This window comes from Vanellus vanellus, assembly GCF_965231255.1.
Source record: "Vanellus vanellus genome assembly, chromosome: 1".
NCBI lineage: Eukaryota > Metazoa > Chordata > Aves > Charadriiformes > Charadriidae > Vanellus > Vanellus vanellus.
The window spans coordinates 53,603,319-53,619,733 of NC_138905.1; the positions used below are offsets into that span (position 1 = coordinate 53,603,319).

A 16,415-nucleotide genomic window follows, 5' to 3' on the forward strand; every position below is an offset into this window, starting at 1 on the left:
GAAAATAAAAATATATTCCAACTCTAACAAGACAACAACAACAGTTCACTATACTGGACTTAATTTAACTTGCATATCTTTAGTGCAAGTTTTAAAGGAAATATATATTTTATGCCAAATCCTGTGTCTGATGTTGACATCAGATGTCTGTTAATACAGACCTTGCCCACCCTAGTTTCAGTAGTATCAGTGACACTACCTTCTATCACAACATCTCCATGCTGAATCTAGAAAGATCAGAATAAAAAAGTCATCCTAGAGACACTTGAAAGATGGATTGTGGAGGCTTCTTTGAGTAAATAAAAAGACTCAGAACAAAATAACCAAATATGTAACTATATAATAATTAGCTATGTGATATGTAAGCACCAATGATAACACCAATAATAAAAGATTCATAATTTGCTAGAATAAAAATAATGCAGTTAATACAGGGATGAAATAATTAACATGAATCAAAGTTTGAGGTGTTTAAGAATACTTTTATCTTCTCTTAGTTTAGTGAGCTATTCACATATAGTAATTCAATATTAGATCAGTCTGTATTTGGAGTTTCCTGGTTGTTAACTCTCAATATTTGTTTTTATTCAGTACAAACCACGTCCTTTTAAAGTTCCATTAAATATGCACCAAGAGCCTTAAGAAGATAACTATCTCTCCATATGCTGACTTTTTAGCCTTCTTGAAACCTCTCCCGTGGGCACCATCAAAAAACCTCATTGTTTTGTTCACCTCTGAACCTTGGAAACCAATGCAAATTGGAGCAGGGGGTTAGGTGGGTGGAATTGTCTGCTCAATAATCTTTCTCCTCCACAGAAGGAAAACACAAGGGAAGCAAAAATCTGATGTTCAGCTGCATTAACAAGCTCCACTCTTCTGGAATAAACATATAGAGAACTTGTGTACCTGAACTACAGCCAAGGGCCTGCATGAAACAGAAAACAGTGAGAATGGGTTTTGGAGAAGGAAACAAGCCTTCAGATGAACTGCTTTCTTTACTCTAGGCATTCACTAACAAGATAAAAGTGTTTTGATATACTACAACGAGAGGAACAAGGGAAGGCTCTTGCATTAATACAGACTGCAACTATGAATTTTTTGCTAGTTTTTTTTTTTTTTTTCCACTTCAGTGCTCAATTTTTTTTCTTTTGCTATGTCAGCTTCATTGAACACAGTGAAATAATTTGTTAATACTCCCATTCAGGTCATCAATACAAAACCAAAATACCCACAGGACACAGATGAAGTAGCATGGAAGACAGATGACTGTCTTCAAACCATCATATTCTGCACACTTTTCCAGAGCAGCATTGCTTATTGTGTGGGTGGTTTGTTCATTTATTTGTCTGTTTATTCCTTAAGCTGATTTGCTAACAGTTTTTCAGAATAAAAGCATTTTTTTCCAAGGAACCACCCTCCCACCTCACCCCACCCCCAACAACAGCGTACCTTTAACATTAGTCCATCAACTCTAACATCAACATGTTCATCTGATTTTGAATTGTCATTTAACTTGTACATGGCCATGAATTGAATAAGACTCTGTTTCAAATCCAACACAAACTGATTTAGCCAAAGAATACTTCTCTCATCCAGGGTGAACTGTAAAGCATTCAGCTGGCCATACAAATTTGGACATGGTACTAAAAGAGAAAACAAAACAAAATCATGAGAATAAGTAAAGTGTTTAGGGGCTGGTTTTGGTGGGGCTTTTGTTTGGGATGTTTTTTTTGTTGGTTTGGTTTTTATTTTGGTTTTTTTTGTTTTGTTTTGTTTTTTGTTTTTTTTTAAATGAGTGCAAACATTTTCACCAGTATTTTACATCAGAGAAACAATGGAAACCCATTCCTTTGGTCCCAAAGAAGAATAAATTGTTATGGGACACCTAAAGTGATGCTTATTTCTTTCACTCCAAGCAAGTAACTGAATTTTTGAATGTAAAAGCTAATTATTAGAATAGAATGAAGTCTGAGGAAAGGGGGATAATGTCCTCATTACAGAGGAAGGGCAGGACCAAGGAGATTTGCTGTCCTCAAGTCCCATCCCCAAGAAATCCCCTGACATTTCAGTATATAAAACAGGGCCAGCCCCATAACACGTTAATAAAAATAACTCCAGCAGATCTTTGTTGCATCTTAGATACCATTGCAATAGTTTGAGTTCTTTTCCATAGCCACTGAATTCTTTGATGTAGCCAGACAGTGGAACTGCAGAAACAATACACACATTTTGGAGAACGGATAATTTCTGTGTCAGTAAAAATGCTGAGAGTGTTTTCAGACTTAAAAAACATGTTTATAAAGAACAGTATTTATAGGAGTTTGCCAGGAGCAAGCACTGTGGAAATGGAGCAGTGTTGTGTTCTTTCATTGTAAAAAGCCATTACCTATTTCCAATTGCTAACCTGGAATCGGTATTAAGCTTCATAAAGGTGAAAGTAACACAAAATTTATGGTTTGATAAAAAAAAGTCTTACTGGGAAAGTCCTTTCCATCTGGGTAGTAATATTCGGTGAATTCAATATGAATAGCTGGCATTTCTGGTGGAAGATAAAGTGACTTTTTATTGCAAGAGATCAGAGCTTTAGGGGAAGAACGACACTGATCCGCTGTTGAAACCTGTAAAAGATAAAAGATTAATTTCATTAATACATTACATTTCTATGAATCATTAAGCATTTGTAGTTGCAAGGCACTGCCCCTAGTTGGGTAACATTCCACTGCTCTCAGATGTAGATCCCCAACTACACAAAGTGCTGACAATGAGAAATACCTAGTAGCCTTGTAGTAAAAGCAATCCACATAGAACAGTTTCGCAAGAAAACTATATAGTATTGACAGTACCAGATCCCCTTCCTTCATGCAAGGCAGGAGGCAGCAAGTCACTTTCAAAGGCGTTCAGTAGAAGCCTAGAACGATCTGGTATCTTTATTGCAAACACTACAGCTCCTGTATAAGCAATTATGTTAGGACATGGTATATTTGCATACCGTCTGTCCAAAAGGATCCCATATCTAGATGATAAGGGATAGATAAGCTAGATAAATTTATTACAGAAGTCTTAGGAAGTCCTTGTGCTGTCATAAGGACAGGTTCTAGTACCTGGGCCAACTCTTGACTGTATACTGCTAAGCAAGGTGTTCAGCATGCACTTGGTAGATATATGTACGCTCGGCTATGCCCAAAGGTCTACTTCCCAGGAGAATCAAGACACTATAGAAGGATAAACTTCCCATTTCTGTTTCCTTCCAATGTAAATTATGAAACAAGGAGATCACTTTTTGAGATATATTTGACCTTAAATTTCTTGGAATGCACCCTAGTTTAAAATGTATGTTGTCAAAACAAAGCTCTTTCATCCAACGCTTAGTAGGTCAGACTGCTAGTTTGAAATTAGCCAACGTATTAATATTGAGTATATGATGAGGTCTACTTGTATTAGTTTCACTGGAAATAATGAATATATAACCTTTATAAGCCTGCTTCACTCTGTAGCTGTTTTCAAGCTGCAAACATCTCTGTATTAACACGCACAAAAATCCAAGTAATAACAGATCTATTTAGAAAAACAGCTTTTTGTAAACTGTATAGAAATAACAACAATTAAAAAAATTGAAAATGTATTCATGTAGGGAGGAGGAGACAAGCATCTGAAGAATAGAAGACAAATGAGAACACCAACAGTACAAAATGATGTTATAAAACTACTTCAAACCCAGATGAAGGCTCCTGGCAGCAAGCTGCAACCTCCCACTCTACCAGAAGCGATATGGGAAAAAAGCACTGAAAATTGGAACACGAGCAAGTAGAAGTCACACGGACTGAGGGCACACACTAAGCATTTTTGTTAGGATCTGAAATTTAGAGTAGATCCTCCTAGATCACTACCATTCTGCCTTAGAGATATACTTCTTCTCTATTCCAATTACCTCCTATCTGCACCAGTGACTGAATCTGAAGAAAAAACACCAACTAAAACTTCTCACTCAAACAGAAGAGAGGGGGGAGGGCGCAGTGGAGAAAAGGAAAAATAAAAACCAAATCAAAAATGGTTAAAGTGTCTTGTCAGAATATCACTGGGGGAGGGAGGGGCGCAGAAAAAAATAAAAAACTTTTCATATTAAAAAAAATAATCCATGTACTTTGAAAAAGATAATAATAAGAAAAGCATGAAATACAAACCCCATATTAAAATACTGGGTACCTAGCAGGGTACAATGAAAAGATGAAATTCCACATGTCAGGATTTGGGGAACAGTAGAACTTGGATCCAAAACATAATTGTGATAGGGTATCTCTAATATAAAGTCAGTAAGAAAATATCCACCAATTTTAACAAAGCAGAAGCAGGCCCATAAAGGTCTAATCCAATAATGAATGGAAAGACTTTAATAATTTCAATGGGCTTTGGAATTGTCCCTTAAAAACCATAGTTACGTAACAGTCAAGGGCAAAGTAGCCCCAGTTTTACTAACTTCAAGAAATGTACCTGATATATATTGAAATCTGCAAGTCTAACCACAATAGGACTAGACATCAGTTTGCCCTTTGGTTGTTGGGAAGATACAGAGGAAGCCCTAGATGTTCCTTTCGGTATCTGTTCCTTGCCTGTAGGAAAGAATAGTGATGGAATCATTGAAAAGCACAGTCTTTTTTAGAATAGTTTTAACATTTCATGGAACTAGAGCATTAGTGATGCAAACAAAGTACCTGTTTGTAGGTTCTGAGGAGATACAGCAGTTGGTGATTTGGGAGGAGAATCTATGACCTGGTCCTTCACAGCCTGCTTAAGCAATTCAACATTGCTTTTGAATTCATTTAATAATTCTTTGGCCCATCCACTTCTGGCTTTCGTGGCATCACTATAATGCATCCAGTGATCACAGCTGTCTCCTGCAAATAAGAGGAGGGGGAAATATTAAGTAATTTCCAAGTTTGCTTTGAACTGGATAACGAGTTTCCACTATTTCACAATTCTTCTTCAAACTATAATCTCATTGCATGCCATAATTATCGAACAACTGAAGTTATAACAGACGTTAAAACAGAAGTTATACATTACATAAAAGCAAGTCTCACTGCTTCACAAAATCACTCGGAAAACAGTATGATATTGCCACCTGCCTTTTAACACCACTAACTAATGCTTAAAACATCACTGCATATTTCCAGTTCAGAGAAATTTGATGACACATTAATGTCATATGTGAGAACATGCAAAAAAATGTTTCATTAAAAAAAAAAGTGAGAGCAAGTAACAGAGCAATGTTCTCATGCTCACTTTTTCCAAGCTTATCTTTCCTGCCAGAACGGTGTCCTAAGAAGTTCCTGGTCCCTTTCCAGAAATTAATTCTTTTTGTCTTGACTCTCTAGCACCTTCATGGCACACAAACAAGAAGGTAAGATCAATCAGTGTTGCAGCACACACAGCCTTAAAAATCAAGCCCAGTGGAAATTCTTTATTCCTAACGTCTTGCTGTTGATTGAGTATTTAAACCTCTGAAGGAAACTGAGATCTCTTCCAACGGCCCCTGTAAAGACAGCCTACTAACTTGTTTGATAATAAGGATGCAATACAAATAACTTCTACGAATTGGTACATCACTCTTTAAATACCAGCATGTGAAAATGTACTTAATGAGATTTTGGATACTCACACTGGGGATGAGTAAATATGGTTGCTATTAAAATAGGAACATGCTTTGGGAAAGAATTATGATTTCAAGTCTAAACGCAAAGATTTCAGCATGGAAGAAACTTTAAGGGAGGAGCCTATCACAAGACATGACCTTTTTGCACAGGGGTGTGAAGGTCGGGGCAGGCTTGGCTGCAGTGACCATGACATGGTAGAGTTCAGGATTTGGAGGGGAAGGAACAAAGCAAAAAGCTGAATGACGTGCCAAGGAGACAAGTCTCCTTCAGGAGAGCAGCCTTTGGCCCACTTGAAAGAATTTAATGGGATATAACCCTGGCCAGAAGAGGGTTCCGGGAGAGCTGGCTGATGTTCAAGAATCACCTCGAAGCCAAAGAACGGTCCACCCTGAAAAGCAGGAAATCTAGCAAATGTGGAAGGAGGTCCATGTGGATGAACCAGGAGCTCCGGACTAAATCTAAAGCCAAAAAGGAAGCGTACAAGATGTGGAAACAGCATCAGGTTACCCAAAAAGAATACGCAGGATGGTGTTAGGAATGCCACAGCCTATCTGGAATTGAATCTAATGATGAGCATTAAGGACAAGAAATGCTTCTACAGGTGTATCACTAGCAAAAGGAAGCATAGGGAAAGCTTGGGCTTGCTGCTGAATGGGACAGGGGACCTGATGAGAAGTGACATGCAGAAGGCTGAGATACTCAATGCCTTCTTTGCCTCAGTCTTCACTGGTAACATCTGTCTTGAGAATTCCCAGGACCTTGAGAACTTTGGGACAGTCTGGAGCAAGGAAACCTTCCCCTCAGAAGAAGAGCATTAACTTAGAAAACATTTAAACAGATTAGACATGCACCAGTCAAGTGCTGAGAGAGCTGGCCAATGTCATGAGAAGGCCGCTCTGAATTACCTTTGAAAGATTATCGTTGAATAGTGATCAGGAAAGGTTCCCAACAACTGGAAGAAAGAAAATGTCATTCCTATCTTCACAAAGGAGGACGAAAAGAACTGGCTGGTCAGCCTCACCTCAAAGAAGGTAATGGGGAAAGGTAACAGAGGGCAACAGAGCAAATAGTCCTGGAAACCATTTCAAAATACATTAAGGACAGGAAAGTGATTGCGAGTACACATGCATGGATTTATGAGGGAGAAATCATGCCTGATGAACTTTACAGTCTTCTACTATGAGATGACCGGCTTGAGGGGAGAGCAGTGGATGTTGTTTACCTCGACTTTAGCAAGGCTTTCAACACTGTCTGCAACGTGCTCAGTGATAAAGTGATGAAATACTGACTAGGTAAGTACATAGTGAGGTGGACTGGAAACTGGTTAAACTGTTAGTCTTCAAGGGTTGGGATCAGCAGCATGAAGTTCAGCTGGAGGCAATCATCTGTGGTATAACCCCAGGGTCAATACTGGAACCAATATATCTTCCTTAATAACCTGGATGATGGGGCAGAGCTCAATAGCTTTGCAGATGGTACAAAACTAGGAAGAATGGTTGATACACCAGGTGGTTGTGCTACCATTCAGAGGGACCTCAAAAGGCTGAAGTGACCCAACAGTAATCTCATGAACTTCAAAGGGAAATCCAAGTCTAGCATCTGGTGTACAGTCTAATGGCTGACCAGCTGGGAAGTAGCTTTGCAGAAAAATAAAACCAAACGTGAGACAGTAAGTTCAATCCAAACCAGCAATGTCCTTGATGCAAAGAAAGCAAACAGCACCTTGGGTTGCTTAGGAAAAGCATTGCCAGCAGATCAAGGGAGGCAATATGTGCCCTCTGCTCAACCCCAGTGAGACTACATCTGGAGTACTGGGTCCAGTTCTGGGCACCCCAGTACAAGGCAGCCATGGACTTACTGAAGTGACTCCAGCAAATGGTCACAAAAATACTTAAGGGACTGGAACACCTTTCAAGAAAAGGCTGAGATAGCTGGGATCATTTAGCCTGGAGAAGAGAAGGCTCAGAGGGATCTTATCAATGTGTGTAAATGACTGATGGGGCAAGCAAAGATGAGGGAGCCAAATTCTTCTCAGTGGTGCCCAGTGACAGGATAAGAGGCAAAAAGCAAAGTGTATTATAAGAAATTCCACTTAAACATTAAAAAAAAAAAAAAAAAAAAAAGCTTTTCCTCCACAGTAGGGTGTTTAAACACTGGACTAGGTTGCCCAGGGAGGCTGTAGAGTCTCCACCCTTGGAGTTCTTCAAAACCTAACTGGACATATCCCTGGGAAGCCAACTTTAATTTACATCACTTTAAACAGAGGGGTTGGACCAGACAATCTCCAGAGGTGCCTTTCACCCTCAACTATTCTACAATTGTATATATGGAGATGTCACTGTCACATTTATCTGGGAGAAGTGAAGAACAGGCCAAATTGTAATAAGAAAACAATATTTTAGTGGGGCTGGCACTGATATGTTGCTACCCTTGGAATTTATTGCTGATTCTTCAGAATAAAATGCTTTTCAGTTTCTCACATTGTCTCAATATATCAGCTTGATCAAGAATTTCCTGTGCTGCAAAATGTCCTGCATGATGGCAAAGCAGCAGCTTTCTCTGATCACCACCCAGCAACACATCAGCTGTGCAGATACTGGATCTGGGTAAAACCTTCTGTGAGAGCAGATCTGGGAGGACTAGTAAAGCAGTGGACTGCTATACAGACAGGTTTACAACATCCAGTAAATCTGGCTTATTGTTAGGGTTATCACAGTCAATGGACATACAACCAGCTTCATTTTTCGTAAGTAGTATGAAAGGCTGTTGTTGGAAGGCTTGATTTTCAATGGGTTAGAAATTTACAATACAGCAATTATGCCTCACATTCCCTTTAGAGCATTTCTGAGTGGGGTCTGTTACAAAAACAAACAAACAACATCCTCAAAAGAACCCAATCTGCAAAATAATTGTTGAGGGCTTTTTCCTGAAGGGTTAATTGTAATTTCCAAGAAGACAATACCAAAAGAGCTATTTCTAAATATTCCATAGGCCAGAGAGGTACAAACCCAGAAAACAGTCTGGTAACAGTCACAGAAGTATATAGCTGTTTCCTCCTTGCCCACTGTTATAGAGTATTAATACAGCGTTGTCCTTCAGTATGCAACATTGTCGAGCATTGACTTCAAGGTAGGAATGCTCTGTATATCAGGTGATAGCCTGATACAACAATAGAGGCATGTGGCTAGAGAACTCCCTTGGAACTTTCAGGATTAATGTGCGTTCCTTTGAGTAAAGGGACTCTCCCCTCTGTGATGACAGTTTGCCTGTAGAATTGCCACACTCTTCTAAAACGGTGAGAAGATGATGACCTCTCAAACCAGAAAAAAAAAAAAAAACCAAAAAAAAAAACAACTTTGTAGCATGTTCCCTTCCCCTCCACATATATACCCTATTTGATAAAACACCACCACCTTTGGCAGTTTTTTGTCATAGCTTATTAGTGAGACCTAACTTTCTGTCACTTGTATAAAACACCATTTAAGACAGCAGGAGAACACTATCTTTAGAGGCACCACCTTTGCTCTGCAGATGATCTTTTCCATCTCTGGTTTCGTGTAGTAGGAGTTATGTCCCATGTAGCCATTAACTAAAAGCACTCTCAGTGAGCTTCTAACAGGCTCATCTAAGAGCCTACAGTGCATGGTTCAATCTGGCTAAGAATCCTTCCAAAAGAAACAATCTCTTTATTTCCCTGTTTCTCTGTATTTTCTCTGAGGAGAGCACAGAGAAACCATAGCTAGATCAGACCCTTGCTTAGACACAGAAGGAATCAGAAGTGACAATAAATAAAAAACATAGCTGGGTCACAAGAGAGGTGTGTGCTAAACCTCTGTAACTTAAGGTCCCACTTTTATGGGACAGGAAACCATCATCACAAATTTCAAACCATATTAGGCCAATGTATAGCAAAGAAAGAATACTGTTTTTCTTAAGCATATTCTTTTCTGTGGCTGTGTATGTTTGATCTTTGCTAAACTACATTTTTTAAGGTGCAAAAACTATACTTGCTACTTATGAATGAAACAGACATTGACATTACAGGATTTCAACTGCAACCATGAGTGACAAGAAGGACATAAGGTAAGCTACGGCTTATTCACCCCTTTAAGGTACACGTATAATCACTCTAAAATGACTGCTTTGTGTTAGTAAAAAGCAAAACAAAGCACCACCAACTCCCCGCCAACTAAAAGCCCCTCCACTCTACTGGATTGCCTTTGATCTCAAATTCAACAGCAAACTGATTTTGTTTCTCCTGATTTTTTTAGATTTCTGAAAAACAAATTTACTAGAAATTATTTATAAGACATGCTTCTTTGGAAATTGCTAACATCTGTTTAATAACAATTCCTTAACAAAAGGCTATACAATTGAACCTCTGCACAATGGGATTCTTGTTTAGCAAAATAAAATAAAAACGAAAACATTGTTTGGAAAAGGACATAAAATGATAGACTTCTATATGGAAAATAATATAGCAGATTGAGTCTTGCAAATATCCAATTAGTGAATCCTCAATCTGCCATATTGCCTTCCTCTGTCAACACACAATTCTTTTCATGTCAGAAATATGTAAACACCATTTTATTGACCAAACAGAACAGTGAAAAGGAAAAATGTTTGGACTAAAATAGCTCATTCATGGAAATTAAATTGGTTCCCAAGTTGTTGCTTTTGTTGCTTGGTTTTGCATTTAGAAGGAAATAAAAAGGAGTGTATTTCAAATGCTTAGAATATTATTATGCAAGCTGTATACATATACACACACAAATATTTTTTTTAGTATTCAGGCAAGAGAGTTACATTCACAGATAATTCACAAAAGGCTCACTTTCATACCTGCTTTGTGAAATGGATAATAGTCCACTGTTAAATAGCTGAAGGAAAGCTGCATGGCCCCTCCTGTAACACGTCTATTGGAGTCTGTAAAATAAAACAATGCTCAGCTCTGCAGAGGTTATATTTAGCATGTTAGTTCTCATGGTGCTGCATTCCTTTAACCACCTAACAGTGGTTAACAGTTAACACCTACTTCTTCCTCCCCTTTACTGGCTCTCCTACAACCTCATTATCTTCCCTCAAAATTTTCATTCGGGTATTCTTCACTGGTTTCTAAAGATTAGCTTGTAGAACTCCGTGTTCTGTACTTGGTCACTACTAATGGATTGCGTATAGTTTTAAACACTATTAAAAAGTAAAACCAACTCTTCGAACACATATTACTGCAGTTTTCCCGAAACAAAACTTCTAACACTGAATGTAAGACTGTGATCAGTCATTTGAAGTCAACATTTATATTTACAATATTCTTGAAATTAATTTGTTTTATTTTATTTAACAAATATTATAGCAGTGAAGAGGTCTTCTGAGGTGTTTTTTCCACTGCTAAATTTAAACTTCATGGCCAAAAATAATGGACCAGCAAAGAGATCTCACTAAGAAAGATAAATCCCAACGGCAGTAGATACATTGCATGTAAGGAATTATGTCTCTAGCCAGTGAATCTTACGCTCTGCTGCTCTGCAAGCATCTTCCTTAATCAAGGAAATATATTTGCTAAAACCTAAGTTTTTCAATACTCTTTTCTTCAGCAGACCTCGTATGCCTCCAAATTTTTCAGTGGCTAGCCTGCTCCTTGGATATACACTGATATGTCATTCTCTTCTGATCACTTTTAAAAGGCATAAAAGCAGTGTCATTTGTCGTCTTTTTTTCTGATTCTAAATATGGCTATACACAATAGTTTTTCTTTTAAAAAAAGTGCAAGTATTATACACAAAATTGTAAGACCACAGAACACTTGTTCCATTCTTTCTATGTGATGCAGAGCATAACAAATTCTCTAAATTAGTAACACAAAGAGGACTGCTCACTTATTAGTCTGTATGTTATAGGAGTATTACAGAAGCATATTGTATAGTGACCCTTTCAAGCCACAGTAATGTTGCCACTGCATTCTTCATAACCCAGTTAACATAAGAAAAAAAAAAAAAAACAGTATCAACAATCAGACTAGACAGAATCAGTTTCTAGAAGACAGGAAAAGCACTGAAGCTACTAGCACTTTTAGCAGGTTTTATTGCATTTATTCTAAAATAATCACATTTAGTAATGAAATGTTGTCCTGATAGAGGCATCTAGCTAATTTTAACTATGTCTACAGACACTGAAGACAATTCTGAATATTCCTCTAAAATAAAGACGACTCTTGATTAACATTATTGTATTCCTCAATGTCCTCTAAAGATGACTACTGTTCACAGGTGTGTCATTTGAAAAAAAAAAAAAAAAGCTACCTTTTTCTTTAGAATGGATGTCATCACATATATGTAGGTCCAAATGGGAAATTACTAAGTGATGAGAAGTTTCTTTAACATCAAAATCATTAAACAATTTTACTATTGCGTCGTTTTGATCAGGTGCTGCTGTTGTCTGGTGTGCTTTCACCTGCTGAGAGCTGGGTGCAGGGGCAGAGCTCTGAAAAATATTTAGTCATATCAATTTATAAAGTTTATCCTTCCATTCAAGCATAAGTATCCTTTTACTTACTCAAAACAGGCCTTTGAAATAAGGACAAATCTGCAACACGTGCATTCACCTTGGATCGTTACTGAGGTTTAAGCGTGCTGTTTTAGAATAAAGCTGAGCTAATGGCTAGGTGTCACCAAGAGGCAATGCCAATGCATCCCCCATTCTCCTCTTCCCCCACACTTCTTTAGACCCCTGTCACTTGGAGCACTGGTATTTTTCTAACTTTCATTGCAAGCTGTTCAGGGAACCAAAACAGCAGAAAACTATCAATTTTTTGTTGGGCTCACTTTGGCTAGTTTTGTTCCCCCCAAACTATATCACAATACGGTCAAACGTGAGCCAGTGCCAGTACCAGGGGATTGAAGAATCAGGACCTCCCTGTTTAGTAACAGCTAACCATTAGATTGCTCCGGCTAAACCATCAAATCACATTGTAAGTCATCAGGACCACCACAAGAACTGAATGTTCCATTACAGTACACTAGCTTTATTGCAAAAGACTCTATACAAATGACTTTACTCAATCGGTCTCAGTAATAAATTATGTTTTATTTTTGTAGTACTGTCTTTTATCAGTTTTTTTATCTGCTTCTTCCCAGACAAGAGGTCCCTCCCGCCAACTCTCACAAAGCCCAGCTCGTCTAGTCTGCTGTATGTGCTGAAAGACGACCAAGATTTATGTAAGACCATCTCACATGCAGCATCAGTATCACATCTGTGCCAGCAGAAGTATGTTAAAAGTAGAATTATTTTTCAATATATATTCCAACAAGAGAGCTACATGAAGGAAAGCTCTTTCTAAAAGCTATTTTTTCAGTACCATGAAAACAAACTGTATAGGTACTTTAAATCATAGTAAGCATATCTATCCACACATTAAGGTTACCTTAGTGTCTATTAATTATATTTTTTTTAATTTATAACCAGAAAAAAATTTGAGACAAATTTACTAAACAGCTAATCAACTGCTAAGTAAATACAGAAGTCTAAATATTCTGTACCTAGATAAAGAAATACAACTTTTTTCTTTCCTTAAAATTAACATCAATACACAAAATCTTGTAAAATAAAGTCTGTTTTACACTACTGCAATTCATCCCCACTGTAATTTAAGATACACAGGTGAATGAAAACGAGTAACTGAACATTGTCTAAAATAAATTAACAAAACCAACCACACTGATTTCAGAACACCTGATAATGATACAGTGAGACAATCAGTTATCATACCTGTGCTGTTTCAGAAGCCAAGCTTTTTCTCTGTTCTGTTGATTTCTCTATGGCTTCACTAAGAGATTTGGCATACTGCACCATGGCTTTCAACTGGGAATCAGTCAAAACCCATAGCAAATCATCCAGAATCAGAACCAGTTTTGATGCAACTACATTACAATCCTTTAACTGTAGAATAAAAAATTAAACAAGTCAAATGGGTCCATTAAATACTTACATTTCTTATATCAAATACAAGGGGAGAAAAAAAAAAGTTGAATGCAAAACCACACTTCACAAAAAGCAGATTTCTTCCTTATAAATAACAAACTTTTTTTATTTTAAATTGTATTCCCCTTATAAACTAAAAAGTACCTAAGACATAGTATATTTATGCCTCACTTTTTATTTGTTTGGCATGCACTGGATATTAAACTGATGCATTTTCCTAAATGTAATATAAATATTGCCTGAATCTAGAAAGGTAAGACAACATGCATCATCATAAATAAAGCTCTGTAGATCAAACAATTTCATTAGTAGGACCTGTGCAAGGTCTTCATCTTCAAATACTGCCTGCAATATTTCTTGTAAACTCTATAGTCTTACTGATTATGTTATTAAAAATTGTTCAGGGAATTCTATATTTTATATGGCCTAAATTTAAAACCTTTACTATGTGCATGTATGCATTAAGAGCATGAGTTAAAAATGAATTAATAAAATAATAAAATATCTCAAAGTTTTCAAGTTTACCCTTCTTTTAAGCGTGACCCTAATTTTTGACTGGTTAGTAATCAGTCGAACTGGAGCACTCATGATTTCATGCTTAGAACTCTGGATTGCATCTGCTTCTATTCTGATCATCTGCCAGTTGATTTCTTTAAAAGTCAAAACCTTTAAAGAGAGAGAAAAAGAGAAAAACACCTTCATGCAATATGACAGTTATGTATGCATATATGCAATACACATATGTATGTATATATCCACACATATATATGCACACACACTCACACGTACCCTTCATGCAGAGCCATATGAACAGAACAAATACAATTCACTTGTTACTTTGCTTATAGGTGTCAGGAAGTAAAGCCCTGATCCTTCTCTCTACCTCCAGAATGTCACAGGAACGTTAAGCTAGTTTCCAAGCAGGCAGAGGTAACAAGCAGCATTTAAAATATTCAGAAGAAAATAGCGGTCACCGTTATTGCATACTAGGTTGCTTTTAGAAGAGGAACAAAAAGAGCAGCATGTAGTTTAGTTTCAAAATGCTAAATCCTCGTATATAGGAAAAGAGTGGAAAGAGAAGCAAAGCTACAGGATGGGAGAGGTTTTTGGAGTGTTTTATTTCACTTAAAAGAGAAAGTTAAACATTGAGCACATTGTATGCCATATAGACCCCACAAGCTTTGAATCCATTACATGGTTTTCTAGAAGACACAGCAAGCAAATGTCAGAATAATGATACAAGAGCAGCAAGTACAGCTGGGTATTGAAAGTCAAATATGGGAAAATAAGTTATTGTCCAAGCAGCAACATCATGGAGAACACCAAATGAACAGGACATCAGGAGGAAGAAATGTTAATTCTAGTTTCCCTAAAACTCCTTCCTATATTACTCTCTGAAGAAGAAAAGATCAGCCATGAGGAAAGTGAAAAGGGAATAGGTAGGTATGTGTCATTTTTCAGCTGTCGTTCTCCTCTTGTCAATTTGAGAACTGTACTGCCTACGCCCTGTGAACCTAAGCAGAGACTTAAGTAAAACATACCCAATGTGTTTGGGAAGGAGGTACGTACGCACAATGAAGTGAGCAAGATGGAAAGGCGCAGTGCCAAGTAGCCTGAAAAATACTATTTGCAGAAAAAGAGTACCTACCCTCCTCATCCAGGAGATGCAGCATGAACTGAAGTTTCTAAAAAAATTCTAAGGAGATTCCTCATTATGTCAATAGTGCAGCTACAGTGCAAAGCTGCTTACTCCCTTAAAATGTAGTTTTGAACAAGTTATCTTTATAGTAGTGTCGGTTTTGTTTTTTCACCTTTTCGGGCAATTTACTTCTAACAAACGATTCACTACAGTTTACAGAAATTTGTGTTTACAATATTCATTACACTAAAAGGAACGCTCCCCAAGGAAAGCTCTGTTGTGTACGGAGCAACTAGTCACGATCAAATTCTTCCTAAAAAGCTCAAAATCAAAAAATATGGCAATACAAAATTCCATCTAGTCAAACTTTAATTCTTCCTCATTAGACTTCATTAACACATGAACATTAGCACACAGACAAGCTGCAGGAAAGGAACTGTCAGAAAAATAGTTTTCCGCTATTATTTTTGTGGTATTTCTAACTAACATTCTCTTGGGGCTTCCTTCCCTACAGAAAAAGCAACTATCAGACTCCTTAGCTCTGAGTAAACCCTGTTACGGAATAATTGTCCCTAAATGAACAAACATTGGCAAAATTTGAAACACCTATTTAACCAAGGCCAGACACATGCTAAAATAAGTCTATCTCAATACAACAGACAATATTTAGAGTCAACCTTGCACTCAGTATACATTTTACTTTGGTTACATGGGAGAAAGCAAAAGAATGGTGTACACTAGTCTAGGACTTACATTTTTAAGTTCTCCCATACAGTAGAAAAGTATGCACTTTACTACTGTTATTTTTTGTACATATGATTTAGTTATTCCAAGAAATGGGAACTTGATTAAAATTCAGTTAAAACTGCTAAAAGGAAAAAAAATCCTTATTAGGCAAACCTTCACAAGCAAATAAATAACCACCTAAAGTTTAAAAATAACAACTATAATAATAATACAAACAGCAAAACACCTTATCCTTCCACATTTAATATAGCATTCTTTTTTCTTTCACTACTCTTCAAGTCTGGTCTAGTTTGCATTTTAAAATGATCACAAGCTTGAAGAAAGTAAGAGGGGAACAGTACATATGCTTGCCCTGGTATGCTATGCTCTTCCCTAAGCATCCACTTTGGCCACTGCTAGAG

The 16,415-nt window shown here is 37.3% G+C and overlaps 1 protein-coding gene across 1 annotated transcript in view; it reads right to left on the reverse strand.

Moving 5' to 3' along the window:
* BLTP3B (bridge-like lipid transfer protein family member 3B) overlaps positions 1-16,415 on the reverse strand; it is a 58,576-nt gene that overhangs the window by 18,715 nt on the left and 23,446 nt on the right. The window contains exons 6-13 of the mRNA XM_082498690.1: positions 14,154-14,294; positions 13,416-13,586; positions 11,951-12,131; positions 10,494-10,577; positions 4,710-4,892; positions 4,489-4,607; positions 2,477-2,618; positions 1,450-1,643 (exon numbers count right to left, since the gene is read on the reverse strand). Coding sequence (XP_082354816.1) covers positions 1,450-1,643; positions 2,477-2,618; positions 4,489-4,607; positions 4,710-4,892; positions 10,494-10,577; positions 11,951-12,131; positions 13,416-13,586; positions 14,154-14,294 — 1,215 coding nt within the window. The remainder of the gene's footprint in view (positions 1-1,449; positions 1,644-2,476; positions 2,619-4,488; positions 4,608-4,709; positions 4,893-10,493; positions 10,578-11,950; positions 12,132-13,415; positions 13,587-14,153; positions 14,295-16,415) is intronic.